The following is a 16,498-nucleotide window of genomic DNA, read 5'->3' on the forward strand; positions in this document are numbered from 1 at the left end:
ATTTTAAGTCTTTTAATTCTTTACACACCTTGTGATTGGTTACTACTGGTTACTTTTAGAAGAGACAGAATAGCTTTACTTACAAGTATATGTTAAAACACAAAGCTGCTACCATCAGCTCTGATGAAAAGATAGTGATCACTTTCAAACTAAAAAAATTCAATATTTCTCAGAAACATGTGAAACCATGCCTAGCAAACTTTGCCAATCTTTTGAGAATGATCTTACCCAAGACTTAATTTTGCAACTGTTTTCATCAAATATTTTAACACACTTTTAAATGCACTGAGGTTTTTTTAAAGTGAACATTTGGCAATAGTAAATACCTTGTAGATCTGACACAGGAAAATGGAGGTGAGAGTTCGTATATATTCAGGATAGTGTTGTAAAAAGACAGTAAAGGCCAGCTTTTTATTTGAGGTTTTATAACTTCTCCCTTAAATATTGGAATAAATTACACATATTTTAGAGCTATGCCATATGTTGCTTTTGAAAGAAAGACATTTTCACTTATTCAGTGAATTGAGGCCTCATGTTACTCCCTGCAGATCATGTCATACTGCTTCCAACCTCTCAAGACTGATGACTTATCCAAACCAAACATCTGCTTTTCCATTCAGTGCAATTATTCAGTGTGCTACTAGGGGCAGATGATTGCTAATCGGCAGATCATTAATGTGGCAGGCTACTCTCTCTTTCTAGCCTTACAAAGGTCACAGGGTGTTAAGTTCTCTTGCTCCAGGCTGGCGAGATGCATATCTTCTCAGTTGGATTTTTGATGTAAAACTGCAATTAAATTACTTAATACAGTTGTGGAGTAGCCTTTAATTAAACCTTTTTTCCTTAAAAAGTAATACATATTGTTTATACAAATTAAGAATGATGCAACCAAGAACTGGTTAGTGTCAATTACACTGTAGCTGTCAGAAAGTTTGAATGCTGAAATCTGGTGAGTGTGAATCCTAATCACATAACGGTGAGGATGCTCAGCTGCTACTCTAACACAGTCTCCAGCTATATGTGTCAATTTTCTTCAGAATTTAATTTAACCTTAATGATGAAGAAATCTCTCTATTCACACAGTCCTGTCAAGTCAAACTTTGGACAATCTAAATGAAGTAGACGAGGGCTTCAGGGAGAAGTGGCAAAGTGACATGCTGAAGAGATTTCACTTTCTTTTCCATTCATGCAGGGTACATTGAGGAAGCCTGTATTATTCCTTGTCCCTCAGACTGCAAGCTCAGTGAGTGGTCCAACTGGTCTCGCTGTAGTAAATCCTGTGGGAGCGGGGTAAAGGTTCGGTCTAAATGGCTTCGTGAAAAACCCTACAATGGTGGAAGACCCTGTCCAAAGCTAGATCATGTCAATCAGGTAATTTGATTTATATTTGCATTATTGACATAGCTTTTTCCATACCTCAGATAACTGTTTTATCTGTATTGTTTGTTGATGTAGAAAGACGATTCAACATAAGAGGCAGATGGAGGTAGAAGGAGGAGAGTGTGTTCGCTTAGAATTCCTCAGTCACCTTCATTACTTCTTCATCTGCAAGAATTTAACACATTATCTGAATAGCAGATTGAAGACAATAAAATGCTCTTATGTTCAGATTGTGAAGACCTCTTACCTGAAGGGAGCCTCCAAGAAAGATGGAGAGAAACATTTAAAAGAGCTAGTAGTGACAGGACAAGGGGTAATGACTTCAAACTGAAAGAGAGAAGGTTTAGAGTAGATATTAGAAAGAAATTTTTTACTGTGAGGGTGGTAGGCACTGGAAGAGTTTGCCCAGAGAAGTTGCAAATGCCCCATAACTGGAAGTGTTCAAGACCAGATTGAATGGTGCTCTGAGCAACCTGGTCTAGTGGAAGGTGTCCCTACTCACGGCAGGAGGGTTGGAACTAGATAATCTTTAAGGTCCGTTCCACTCCAAGCCTTTCTATGTTTCTATGACAATGGGTAAAATGTCTCATTACAGTTGCTCAAACTGGTAAGATTCTTAGTATCCCTCTCTGACCATCTTAGATCAGAAAGCAAATTAAAACTCTCAACCACTCACACATTATCAATCCCAGTGTCCGTTAATGGGTTTTTTTGACCTTCTCAGTACTCTTGCCCTGGCACTGCGGTTCTGGTCATGAATGGCACTTCTGAAGTCTGTCCCCCAGTTCTCCCACTAACTGCACTTTAATGATGTTACACTGTGGAGCAGTCTGGCCATACAATCTGCATTATCTTCAAGTGAAACTAAGCCAGAAAACATGATCCAAGACCACACTGGGAGTGCTTGGGTGACTAATAAGCATGTAGTCCTTGGAACCAAGTTTAGCACTAGTCCAAGTCAAACCCCTGAAGCTTCTTTGCTTGGAGAGTTTTAGAAAGGAAAAACATTCCTTGTCAATTAACTTATGCTCTTCAAAGTTGATTTATATTCATATTACTGTTGAATTTAATTTAGTCTGCAGAGGCATGTTAAACAGCCACATGATCTTTTCTGTAAATATTCAAAGATTTAAAAAAAAGTGCTGTCAATTTGCATTTGAATAAAAATGCATGTACTTAATATTATCCTATTGACATTTTGCTAGCACAGAGTGAAATGGCTTGTTGATCTCATTTTCTACTTTAGGGAATGTAATTAGTTCTAATTTAGAAAATAATAAGTGTTAAACTGCAGCTAATAAACTAAGTTTGTGATCTACTTTAACTAAATACAAAATAGAATGAGGGTTGCTGGATTTGGGTCAGCATGTAAATATGCTTTAAATTTAGGAGGAATGTGGTTCAATAGGAGCAAATTATAGTCTATACAGAAGTCTTTTTCCTTCTTTAATATTCATGTAGTACATAATAGGCTTGTATTTTTCTGCGTCAAAGAAGGTGATTTTACTGGAGGCCTGTTCACCACTTTTATGCAACACTATTGCCCTCTGCCGGTACTTTGACTCCAATTTGATTTGTGGCAATGTTACATGATACTTGCCGAATACAACTATGGTAAAAATAAAATTGAAATATAGTACTTTCATGAGAAGGAATCTCTACAGATAACATAAATATTTTGAAGAATATAGAGGCTGTATCTTTCATTTTTAAGTACATTCTCTGTCAAATCAAAAACATGCAGGGAAATACACATGCATAGTTACTTAATCTATTTAATCTAAATGTGATCCACCATTCATTCATATGGCAAAGTACTGACTCTTCAGAATATTTATTTCAGTTATTGAATGTAATTTGGTTTATTTACATATTTATTATTTATACATGTAACATGCTTATTTGCATACATACAAAGCATAATGGTTAGATTGGATCTTTGGTGCCCACAAATATGTGGATTATGATTTACAGGGGGCTATGCTGTAAACTAAGATCTAGGAATTTTGAGCCTGAGGAAAGACTACAACATGTTGTCTAGCCCAAGGAACGGGAGATGGGAGGGAGGATGCTGGCAGTCTGATAGCACATACATAAAAGGCTGTTGCAAAGAAGGAGGAAATAATCCATTTTCCATGGCAATAATCCATTTTCCATGGCCATCATGGATAGGATAAAAAGCAGTGGGCTTAGACTGCTGCGAACAGATTTGGGTTAAGCCTTTGGAAAACTTCGTAATAGCAAGGCTAGGGAAACATTGAAATAAAATGCTTAAGACCTTGTTAAGAAGTTTTTCAATGTCTCTCAGGGCTGGCATGTGTGACTGTATTTTGGAGGAGACTGAACACAGTGAACACATAAGATGTCTCATTGAGTGTCTTTCTTCTCAGGCTGTGCATGCCAGGGTGGCTCCCAAAACACGGTGCTGCTAAATGAAGCTTGCTCAGTACTCACTTCACTTGGCTAAAAGGCTTCATAATTGCAGTAATAATAGAGTCAGGTTTCTTGTAAAATCATGTCAATGGCCTTCAGAAGATTTCAAAGAAAGAGACTAACCTGAGACTGTTAGACAAATCAAGGACGTCCCTGTCTTCATTGACTCTAGGCATTATTTGCCACCTTATCAGGAACAGGTGGACATACAAACCTTACACTAACCAACTACTGTGGCCTGCAGTCATAGCTACAAAAATGCCAGAGTGTCAGGAGAATACCACTAACATGTGCAATGAAATATAGAGTTCTCCTTTGCATTTCTGGCAAGATATCCAGATTTTATGTTACTGGAAAGGCTGTTGAATATGCAGGGTTTAGGTATTTCTTCTTATGCTAATCATGGTCAGACATATAGACAGTTCCCTGAATTAAGGCTTCTCTAATCTCATTTTGGAAATTCTGGAGAAGAATTCTGAAGAACAAATTGTCCATGGAATCCAGTATCTTACTCAACATGCATTTACACCACACACCTTTATGCCTGAATTAATGCTCATGTAGTTCAAAGAAGACCTGAGTGTGCTGACTATGCTAGTGGTCTTGTGCACGGGCTGATCAGCTGCATGGTGATATATCAGACTCCACACATTCAGTGTTCAAGGCATTATATTTTTTGTGATTGGTGGTATTTTCTTGCAGGTTAACTATCAAACCATCAACCCTCTTTTTCTACACAAGAAGTGTTGCTAAAAAGAAATCAAACACTTGTTTAAGACAATGTCTTAGGTGGTCTAGCAGTATTAGTTGTGCTGACTTGATACCTAGAATGATATGTGAAGTTGGCTGATATATTGAGGAAATGGACTTTAAGTAAACTATGCATAATTAAGATTCTCAATGAAAGACCTTGGAACTTTGGAAGGATGAGAACTGACAGTTCCATTATTCCTTTGAATCTATTGCACTTAATGCTGTCAGAACAATTTCAATTAATAATGAAGTCCAGTATCCTCCAAAAACACAGAGGATTTTCTCTCATCTTGGGGAAACTGGATTTCTTACTGGGTGAAGGTTTGATGCTCATGTTTTCCTCAAAGGGGGAAAACAGTTCTATCAAATGTTCAAGTCTGAGAAAGAGATTAGGTAATTTACAGTTTCATCCCACCAGTTGTGGTTTATAAACTTTTATTTTCTTCCAAGGGCAAATTTCTTGCAAAATGCCTCATGACAGCAAGGGAGATCCAAGAGGAAAAACTGGATGCCTTTTGCTTTGCAGAAGTAACAGAATATTGTTTGTAATAAAAGCTAAATTAATGTCATTTAAATACCTATGCTTCACTCTAATCATTCTATCTTTTTCTCTTCATTGTTTTGTTTTGTTTTTTCTGTTTGTTTGTTGTTGTTGTTTCTTTTGGGTTCATGAAAATACTTTCTTCAGGCTCAGGTAAGTGTTTCTAAAATAGAGATACAACTTTAACATGTGCTTCCTGATTATGCCCAATATTTGTGTTGTCTGTCCCTTTTTTTGTAATATATACTTGAGACAGTAGATGGAACACTGCATAAATTACTATATGAGATGCTATTTCAAATTTTTTGTTGAAATCCAAACACAATACTAATGCAGATACACAATTATATTAGAGTGATTTTGATCATACACAATGAATAAATAAAATTAATATATATTGGTATAATTTTCCGTCACCCCTCTTTAGAAATACAAATCCTCCACAGCTAATAACAGTGGAATGGAATAGTGTAGGGGAGATGTGAAGAATAGAGGTAAAGTGTTAGCAGAGTTATAGCAATATTTTTCTAAAAGGTATACTCATGAGCTAGCCTAGTTACAGACTTTATGTTAGTTGTGTTCATGTTTTTGGTGAAAATGGCACAGCATGGGCTTAGTGGCAGAGAAAACCAGGGAATTCGTCATTAGATAGCTTTGTTTCTTTTTGTTATTTGGTAGTTTTCTATCAAATGTTTAATCTGTATTATTACTATGGCCCTTAATTCAGCAAGTTTATATTTGTCATTCTTACCAAAAAGAGCATAAACCTTTTTTTGCATGTTTATCTTAATTGTGTGCAACAAAACTGACACTGAATGTGGATTCCAGGTGTATGAGGTAGTCCCCTGCCACAGTGACTGCAACCAATACATATGGGTTACTGAGCCTTGGAGCGTCTGCAAAGTGACCAATGTGGACTTAAAAGAGAATTGTGGAGAAGGTGTTCAAACAAGGAAAGTCAGGTAAAACAGTGTTGTTCCTCCTTCAACCTCCTTCAAAGGTCCTCTCCTTTAGAGAATCTTCACTTTCAGTTATGGCTGTATTTAATTTAATGTAATTCTATGTAATGTACTGCGTTGAGTCCAACCATAATGTACCACACCTGAATCCTGCCTGATATAAATCAGATTAATTTCACTGAGTGCAATATGACTCTATCTACTGATTATGGATTACCTTGATTCCTAATTTAATCTATTGGTAATTAAATAGCATCTGTGGGAATTAGGGATTAATACTAAGAATATAAATTTTTTAAGTGTTGATAATTCTGGATTTAAAATTATCAGATGAATTATACAGAAAATATGTCTAAACTATAAATGATTTGCCTTGTTCCGGCTTAGAGGTAAGCTAATGTCAAGCAAATCACTTGCCCAGAAGCTCTCAGCAAATTACTGATAGGGACTGTCTATATTATGTGGCTATTATCTGTAAAAACAAGGATTATTTTTGACTCTTGGATATTCATAGATCAGTACTTAGGGTTGTTATATGCTGACAAAATGTTAAAATATTTCAGAATACTGTAGAATGCTGTTACTGTACAAAATCCACGACAAATGCAGTTTATGTGCAGTTCTTTTTTCCAGGTGCATGTTAAACACTGTGGATGGTCCTTCTGACACTGTAGAGGACTATCTGTGTGATCCTGAAGAGATGCCACTTGGTGCTAGAAAATGCACATTGCCATGTCCCGAGGACTGTGTTATGTCTGAATGGGGATCATGGTCTCAATGTTCTTTGGTAAGAAGTATACTGAAGTGTCACATTTATAGTTTTAGGAGGATACTTTAAAAATTTATACCAGATGTATTGTGCAAAGATGCTGAAATGAGCAGTGATTACCTGCAAATATCTATATATAATGTCATCTTAAGGGTTGTTGATTATTGGCTGCAAATAAAGTGTACCAGTATTTTTCATTAAGTGAAATTACTCCAAAACACAGACTATAATGCCCCAGTGGTCACTCCTTAGTGAGGGGTACCTTCTGTGTAGTGGAATAGCTTTGATAGTGGCTTGGGAATCTGTCTGAGCCTAAGTCTGAGCCTCTTCATCGTGGCGCAGTCACTGTACTAAAAATGTCACTATCTGATAACGAGTGAAGTCTGTAGATCAAGACTGAACATAGAAAGGTAATTTGGGGTCTTTTTTCCTGTTCCTGTTTTCAATTTCAAAAAGAAATGTCAAAAAAAAAAACGCCAAAATGAAAAAAAAAGTGTTTCAGGACCTCTGAGTATTGATGCTCTGGTGCACTACATTATAACATTTGGAAAGTGAGCCTCTCAATATCCAGTTATGAGTGAAATAGCTCCAAAGCACTAGTACTGAAACATGCACTAATTAGGAAAATAGAGAGGTGTTAACAAGTTAAAGGATATTTCACCTTGGGTGGTACCAAGGTGAAAGAGCAGGCTAAATTCCCTCTGAAATAAAAGAAAAGGGTTTCTCTTACACAGAAGCATGAACCTGTTATATGACACTTGTGTTTTGTGAAGGGATTACTTGAAAGGTTGTTGTAACGGCTTCATAAAAAGGTATCAGGGTGCCAAAATATCAAAGCTGTTTCCAATCTCCCTTTTAAGCCATGCAATGGAAGTAGTGTTCGTGAAAGGTCAGCTGAATCCCTGAGACAACCAGATGATGGAAAGCCTTGTCCTGCTGCCACTGAGGCAGAAGCCTGCACTTTGAACAAGAACTGCTACCACTATGACTACAATGTGACAGGTATTTGTGGTTTTATGCACTAGTGACAGCCTGGGACTACAGTTCACTTCCATTCACCTTACAGGATGGATTTTTTAGCTTTCTGTTCTTAATCAGAGGGAGTTGTGGAACTTGTACTGAAAACTGATTCAGGCTATTTGATCTACATAAAATATTAAATGGAGGCTTTGCAATTTAGGTGAAATGGGTATGCTGTAAGTCTAAGAAATTTATTTCTGCTATGGTTTGGGGATTTACTCAAAATCCATGCAGATGAAACCAAATATGAACTTTTCAGCAAAACTCCATGGCACTGACTATTTGCAGTAAAAGTCAGTTTCCAAAAATGTATAGCAGCTGGGCTCCATGGGCCTTTGCATGTGTAAAAGTTGCTTGTGAGGATTATTTTAGGCCATTGGAGTTAGAATTAGATAGGAGACTGGATCATTAAGAATTCTATCTGAAAGTCTGCTATGCTAATGAATTAATCTTTTCCAGACTGGAGCACATGTCAGCTCAGCGAGAAGGCTGTCTGTGGTAATGGTATCAAAACACGGATGCTTGATTGTGTTCGCAGTGATGGCAAGTCAGTTGACCTGAAGTACTGTGAAGAGGTGAGTGGGTACCTGTGACTAAGCTCCCTTCTAATGGTGCTAATTAATACTGAGCAAACTGAGCTGTGTGACATTTTCACCAGATGTTTTGCAGCACTATTTGTGGATTGTTAAGTACCTCTGAAATGAACTGATCCATCAGCAGTGATTTTTATATAATTTCCTTTGGTTACTTTTAAGTGCCTCCGTGAACATATGCTAATTATTTTGTCCTGAAGGAAATTACTTAGAAACAATAATTAATAAAATAAAATATATGTAATAAATCTTAGTCAGAATACTAATCCTAATTCTAATTTGATACAATTTCTGCATGGAACCTTGGACACCTGCCAGTATCAATCATTTACTCAATGTGTTGTAAAAAATATTTCTCATGTGCCATTCTGCAGCTGGGCTGAATGCTAACTTCTTGTATCCAGCTGTGCTATGGAAAAGATACCCAGGCTAGCGTGAAAAAATGTGTGGCATGAATGTAATATTAAGTAGGAGCATATATGGAGAACTAACTAGCAGATCTTAAATTTTGAAAGAGCCATTTTGCAAATGTTCAAACTAACCTCAAATTCGACAGCACTCGCTTCCTGACATTTGTTTGTTGGTCTTAATATTTTCAATTGCATGGAGATAGTAGTATGTAGGAAAACAAGAAGACAACACAAATTAAGGGCATTAAGGGTAATCCTGCATGCATTTTTGATGGAAAGTAACTGCAATTGTTTCAACTGCCATTCCCCCATCACCATGACATCAGAAACAAAATCAGTTGCAATGGGGGACAAAAGGGGAGTGGCTTCCACAGTGGCTTTGGCACCAACAGTTTTTCTGTGTGATCCTTCTGATGAGTAGCTGCTCTTCAGGATGCGCCCATAGAAACAGTCACATCAGAAGTGGAGGGAATCAGGAGACTCATCATTTACTTTGGACTATCGTTTTGTAGTGGTGTATCTGACCTACTTAAGTTTCTCCAATCCCTTCTGACATCCTGGATTCCTGAATCTCTAAGTTCTTAGCAAAGGCAGGAGGTTTCAGCTGAGGCTGACACTCTACTTCTGTCCCATATTCCTCCTTCACACATAGCTCTTGGGTTTATAATCAAATCTAATAATTTCATAGAATCATAAAATGTTTTGGGTTGGAAGGGACCTTAAAGATCATCTAGTTCCAACACCCCTTTCCCGGGCAGGGTCACCTTCCACTAGACCAGGTTGCTCAGAGCCCCATCCAACCTGGAGTGGAACACTTCCAAGGATGGAGAATCTGCAAAAATTATGTCTCAAGAAAAAACACAGGATCTGACTATCTACCAGCAAGTTGCTATGAAGTTAATAAGGCACTGCATTAATGCATTCTGTTAATGTTTTAATATGTTAAAAGAAGAAAAAATGTCTGTCAGGTTATTTCTAAGAGACAGCGGTATTGATTAATTAATACCAAGACATGATATAAAATATCCATCTACATAAATATTTCAATAGGAAAATATGATTTATTAGATTTTAAGGGGAAATATAATTCTTTTACCATAAACCAAGAAATTATTCTTCTTGTTAACCAAAGATTTAAAGCAACATTTAGAACAAATGAGTACCTTTTACACTGAAATCTCATTTCAGAAAACCTCAGGAGCTTTCCTGCCTTTAAGAAATGAAACTTTATTACTCAGAGAAATTCTTATTTGCCTTTTTGATTTGCTAAATCATACAGAGATATATCTTCTTGTAGAAAGCTCTGATCCACTCCCCAGTCATACCATTAAGACTCTTTGTTGAATTATGGATGTGTAAGCAGTGGTACAACAAGGTCAAAGGCTGATCCAATAACTTAAGAGTAAAACCTGTTAACCTGATTAACAAGAAAGCCAAGCTGTTCAGATCTGAACAGACCCTTCACTGTGAAGATGTGAAAGCCAACGTTGTGACCTTCCAGGTCATGAGAGGAGACTGTTCAAGAAATTATTGAAGTGTGAATACTTCTTGCTAATGATCCTTCAGGGTGGGGATTTTTGCTGTAGTTTTGCACTAAAAGGGCAGTGCAGAAAGATTAAGTGAAGTTCAAAATAAGGTGCATGGGGTTGGAAAAGTTGATGAATAGGAGAAATATGAAATAAGTTTGTAATGACCTAGCTAATGGAATTTGCCTGGGCCATCATAAAACTTTATACTGGATGTATGAATAAAACAAAACATTTGTTTAATTTATTTGTACAGACATTTACTGAATTATGTTTCTTACTACTACGTGCAAAGTATAGAGATCAGAATAAATAAACCTACTCTGATCCCTAAGAAATTAAGTCACATGATTTCACATGATGGGACATGAGAAATTAGGACGTGTGATACCTGAGTTTCTATATAATAGAAGGTTCAAGAAAGTAATAAAAGGTATATATAGAAAGCCCCTTCTTGCTGACTTTTGTCCATCACCATCTTTAGGTATGAGCATCAGTGTAGTTAAATACTAACATTCCTTCTGAGCCCCTGTGTTCTGGTTTCCTTATGCATCCATATTGTTTGTTTCAGTCAATCAGCTAAAAAAAGTAGCCAGTCATCCTAATTACTGCCAAGATAAATCAATTTCTAGAGCTTATTTCCAAGTCCTGGTTATGTTAATGTAGTTCTCTTTACATTCCCAAGGCACAGTAATACTGGATTACTTGCTCTCTAACTCTACAAAATTAGCACCTCGCATGAGCTTGATTTTTCTCCTTGAGTATCTGAAAATCAGATCACCAAAAGCAAGCTGTTCCTGGTCATATTCCTTTATAGACTTATTTTCATTCATTTACCCTCAATTAAAGATGAGAAAAGCCTAGAAACCAGCAGTTTTGTTTGCATTAAAGCAGACTTTTGGGCTTTATTGGTAAATAGTCTGCTTGGCAGATTACGTGATTAACCTCTGGCAGCGTGGGTTAGTCTGTGGTGCCAAACAGTCTTATAAACACATGCAGGTACTTTTTGTGGATCACAGGGTTTAAAGAGCATGCTGGTCTGGCAGCCTGCTGCCCCTGGCATGTGTGACCAGGAGCACAGGATGCTCAGGGTTATCTTTCAGTACTTAAAATTGTCAAGTCAGAAACCACAGCTCATCCAGAGCAGAGGCTTTCAGGTAAGGGGGCTACTGGATACTTTTAAAATCTTTTCTAAGATCTTCAAGGTGAATTGTTGTTCATAAACTGAAGGAAGGAGAGGAATTAGAAAAGAATATGTGATTACTATCAAATTGCAGCCTGTCAATTGCTCCCAAGATCTATTTAAACAGCACTTGACTATCTAAGACACGCAAGAAGGTCACCGTGGGTAATCTGGAGTTCAGCTTTCTCCTCTTCATTGTTAATATCTCTCTTGGGCTTTTCCCTCTTGAGCTGACAAAGTCCAGCTGAGAAGGCCAGTCTCAAAAGAGAGCAGTCGTGTTTCTATAATTGGCAGGAATCAAATCATCAGGCTTTAAAGCCTTTGCTCAGAAGATTTGACCCAAATAAGGACTTCAAAGAGGGTTCTCTAGTTTTCTAATCATCTGAATTCCAGATTATCCAAAGGTTTCAGGTGTTGCCTGTGTGCGATAGCTGTATAATCAAGGCTATACTGAACCACTGAGAAAAGCCAAGAACTCATTTTTTGATGTATGAAACAGAACAGAGGTCTAAAACTGCATTTGTCTCAATAAATGGTATTGCAAATGCAAATTTAAAACGTGGTGAGTCTATCAGGAGGAGACATTTTCAGTACTTGTGGTAGTTTATTTATGGAGGACACGGTAATGTTGTGCCTAATTATTGCTCTATTCTTGTGTTTAGTAGGATATAGTGGTTTTATTTCCCTTTTAAAGTCTTAACTGCTGATTTTATGTCATTAACCTTTCCAGTCATTAAAATTAATGCGTTTTGAAATGTCTAGTTTGTTTTGGTTTTTTTTTAAACTATGTGGGGATTTTATCTAGTTAAAGATATTCACAACCTCCTGGGATTCTGAAAGGCCTCAATGATGACCAAGGTCCACTGGTGAGGTCCAACAAAGAGGACAGTCTTTTATGCTGGAAAGCTATGTAGATCTGTTCATATGGGCAGGATTGATTTTCTTTCACATTTTATATCATACACCCTGACCTATCCTTTTAACTCATTCTGAGACCAACTCATTAGGCTGAAGGACCATGTAGCCATTGTTCCATGTCCCAAGCATGATCATAAAACTCTTTTTTCCTTGGGAGGGAGGGGATTTCCATCATTTGTTTTTGTTAGGCTGAATCCAACTCAGGGAAGAACTGAGTAGAGAATATGTTTTTGGGAAAACATGTGAGTCTGTTTATTTTGTCTGTCCCCTTCTCAAATACTCCTCCAGCAATTGCAGCTTTTACTTTATGAATGTTAGAGGATTCTACTATTTGCAGAGCTTTTCAGGAAAACATACAAAGCTATATTTATTTTTTTCTTTTTGGACCATATCATTGTCAATGTCATGTCAATATTTTTGCATGGATAGCGTAATATATATCATGCACAAGGTGGAAAAAAACAAGACAGCATAAGCAGATGCCTAAGGAAGAATAAGGACAGACATCCATGAGTTTCCATCTACTACTTTTGCACTTACCTCCACCACTTTTCAGCTCTTGGACTGCATTTGCCTGATGGGGTTTCTGTGTATTTAAACCTTCAGATTTCTCTTTCATTAACTTGTTTAGTCTCACTTGAGCTCCCGTAAACTTTTAGCATCTGCAGCATCTTCAGATAAATAAACTGACTGTCCAGTACATGTTCATTTTCCTCCTTTTGGTAGTTTTGAACCTGGCTCCTAGCATCACTTCAATTCGGTTATGAATAGCTATTGATATTTTTACACTCCCATTTCAAAATACTTCATTGATACTTTGTAAAATTACTTTGGCCTTTACCTTGCAAAAAGTAATACTGTGAGCTGAAGCCCTCCATTTACAGGTTCTAGTTTAGAAAATGATTGATGAAAATAGAATTTAAGCATGCATTTAAACATCAGCATATGCATTAGGATGGCCTTGAAGTAAGATTTTTGATGTCCTAATTGCTTTACTTTTTATTTAGTAATGACTTCATGCTTGCATAAAGCTGTAGTTATCTCAGATTCACCATGTCCAAATGCATCACACTGCACTGATGACAGAGAGGCCTGGAGTTATGTACTGACTTCAACATTTTTTTTTAGCTTGGTTTGGAAAAGACGTGGCAAATGAATATGTCCTGTGTGGTGGAATGTCCTGTGAACTGTCAGCTCTCTGACTGGTCCCCTTGGTCTGAGTGCTCTCAAACATGTGGCCTTACAGGTCAGTACGTACCTTTGGCATATTTTAAAGACTGAACTCTTGGGCTTTTTTCTTTAATAAAAGCAATAACACCTCTTTTTGCAGAACTATAAAGTGTAGCTAGTTAAGGAGAGTGACAGAGATCTAAATCAGTCTTATTCATGGAAATAATATGCTTGAATGAGACTACTCACTGAAGATAATGAAAATTTGGTATGGGAACAAAGTGAGATATGATGAATGATATATTGAGACAAAAATAAACATTGATGTTAATATTTATTTTTCAGCTGGTGGGGGGAGGAAAAGGAGAGAGGGATTTTCTCTTAAGTTTCATTATTAGTGATGAGTTTAGAACAACTAAAATTGTAGAAGTGCACAATGATTAAAACTAATGAACTTACTGCAGAATTCTATGGTTTTAAATACAGAGCAAGTATGAAGGTACAAGTTACTTTCACTGTAATTGCACTAATTTGTTTCTTTTCCAAAATGTTGCTGTCTACTATCTAAGTTTTTTAAAATCAAATATATGTCAGAACAGAAATCAAAGGCACATTCTAATTATGGGAAACTCTTGTTAATTATTTGCTCTGAAATGTCTCAAAATAAGTTCTTGGAGGTTCTCTCGCAGTATGACTTCTGTATTCAAATAATCTACACTTCTGTATTCAAAGTAATCTTTATAGAGTGAGAATTGAACTAACAGCTCCACTGAATACTTAAATATGTTGCCAGATTTTCCTTAACAAGCTTTTCCCTACATACAAACCCTAAACTGACCTGATATTTTTCTGAATGAGAATTATTGTTGCTGTGCTTTTTCAAAATGTGAAGGTGGGTCACTGTCTGAAATCCCTGTACTTTCCAAGTATAGAATTTATTTGTGGAAGCTAGAACATTTATTTTAAATAGTAATGTAGAAGAACTTTCAAATTTTCAGTGTTCTTAACAGATCGTGACAGCCTCACATGTAAGCCTTCAAGCTGTAATTTTCCTATTGTGCAAGAAGTGTGAAGTAACTGGTCTTTTTCAATAAGTAATAACCATGTAATAAAAGCAATGACCACAAAGCTGAACTGCTTTTGTGCACCCATTTAAATACCCATAAAGTTAAGGAAGAATTCTACTCTTTGCTGTTCTTTGGAGGTTTTTCTGAAGTACTTTTCAAGAAAATCTTTTTTCTCCCATGACATCTCAGTTGGAGCAGCTGTGAATTCAAGAATGATGAGGCTCTGCTTCACAAACATCTTTCTAGCTGTCTGCAGTGAACACAGCTGTCTGGGAGATTTATTCTGCTTCTGCATCATAGCTTGTGTAGCTTGCTCTCAGCAAAAGATTTGTGTCATTATCATTAGAGTACTCAATTCCAAATGCATGAGACTGAAATGTAGGATTAAAGATTAATTCTTTGGTGAGCTAACATCAGGTGTTATGTAGGTAAACCTGTGTAATGCCTTAGTTTATGATAAGCCCTAGTATACAAATTTAAAATTTTATACAATTTACAAATTTTTTCAGACTTGACTCATATTTATATATAGATTAAAATACTACAGCTGTGCTGGCTTTGTGGAAACCCTTGTAAGGTGATAACTCTAGAACAGCTGCTTGGCCACTACTTCAGACACAGAAGAAAATTTTTGGTTATATCACATGATGTCTCTGTAATGAAGCATAATGGTCTAATATCCACTGCAAGATGAAGGAAGCAAGAGTTGCTGAAAGGATAAAAATGTCTTCCGCTTTCAATTTATATAAGTATTTGAATTAAAACCTGTATCTCAGTGAAGCTGAGTACTACTCATGGCTGAAGAGAAGATGAATGTCAGATGAGCCTCCTGTATTTTAATTTTCTTTGGTCCTGAGTGAAGAATCCTCCATCTCTTGCAAAATCTGCATGTCACATTATCGAGACAGACAGTCATGCAAGGTTGCAAGCTGTTCCAATTTGCTGGAATCGGACAATTATGGAACACATGTTTCTGTGTTAACTCAGGGAAGAACAGAAAATGTTGGTCTCTTATAGCAGAAAACTCCAGATGAGGAGCAGGAATCTCCAGTGAAATGCTACAAATATATTGTCACTTTGAGAAAGAATATTTTTCTGCAAGCTTCTGAACTATGAAATTACTGCTTTTGTTTGCTGTTACAGGAGCAATCCTAATTAGACATCCTCCTGCACTTGCAGTACAAACAAACAATAAAGTGTCTGTCTTGGAAAATATGAATCCACACAGCAGACAAGAGCCAGCAGATCTGTTTTACAATTCAGTTTTTTCAAATGTGGAAAAAATTACTTTACTCAAATACTACACTTTTCAGCAAAATAGAACCATCTTGAGGAATGAATCAGTCTAACCACTCCGTTGTTAGTTATATTGTTGTTTCTTATTTACAGGAAAAATGATCAGAAGAAGGACCATAAATCAGCCATTTCAGGGTGATGGGAGGCCTTGTCCCTCTCAGATGGAGCAGTTCAAACCCTGTCCAGTAAAACCTTGTTATCGATGGCAATATGGTCAATGGTCTCCATGCAAAGTAGAGGTAAAAGCCATATGGGACTTTGAAGTTATGGACCTCGCATATTTGGGATATACCCAGATACCTCCTTTACAATGCTGTAAACAATTTGCTTCCACCTCTCTTATACAAAAACTAAAGATTTTTTTTCCTTAGAGTTCATATTTTTCAACAGATACAACACTATCCTAGAGATATTCAAAGTATAAATGTAAACTTTAGTACCCAAGCAGCATTTTTGCTAATAATTTAAATACTTGCATTG

At 36.7% G+C, this 16,498-nt stretch overlaps 1 protein-coding gene across 3 annotated transcripts in view; it reads left to right on the forward strand.

Moving 5' to 3' along the window:
* The window catches only part of THSD7A (thrombospondin type 1 domain containing 7A), a 268,216-nt gene that overhangs the window by 235,626 nt on the left and 16,092 nt on the right, over window positions 1-16,498 (forward strand). For all 3 annotated transcript variants that reach the window (XM_018075615.3, XM_018075617.3, XM_018075616.3), the window contains 8 exons: window positions 1,193-1,371; window positions 5,255-5,260; window positions 5,936-6,069; window positions 6,700-6,853; window positions 7,696-7,837; window positions 8,315-8,430; window positions 13,614-13,731; window positions 16,112-16,257. In XM_018075615.3, the coding sequence (XP_017931104.1) occupies window positions 1,193-1,371; window positions 5,255-5,260; window positions 5,936-6,069; window positions 6,700-6,853; window positions 7,696-7,837; window positions 8,315-8,430; window positions 13,614-13,731; window positions 16,112-16,257 (995 nt within the window). The remainder of the gene's footprint in view (window positions 1-1,192; window positions 1,372-5,254; window positions 5,261-5,935; window positions 6,070-6,699; window positions 6,854-7,695; window positions 7,838-8,314; window positions 8,431-13,613; window positions 13,732-16,111; window positions 16,258-16,498) is intronic.

This window comes from Manacus vitellinus, unplaced genomic scaffold (assembly GCF_001715985.3).
Source record: "Manacus vitellinus isolate BGI_N305 unplaced genomic scaffold, ASM171598v3 scaffold_3_pilon, whole genome shotgun sequence".
NCBI lineage: Eukaryota > Metazoa > Chordata > Aves > Passeriformes > Pipridae > Manacus > Manacus vitellinus.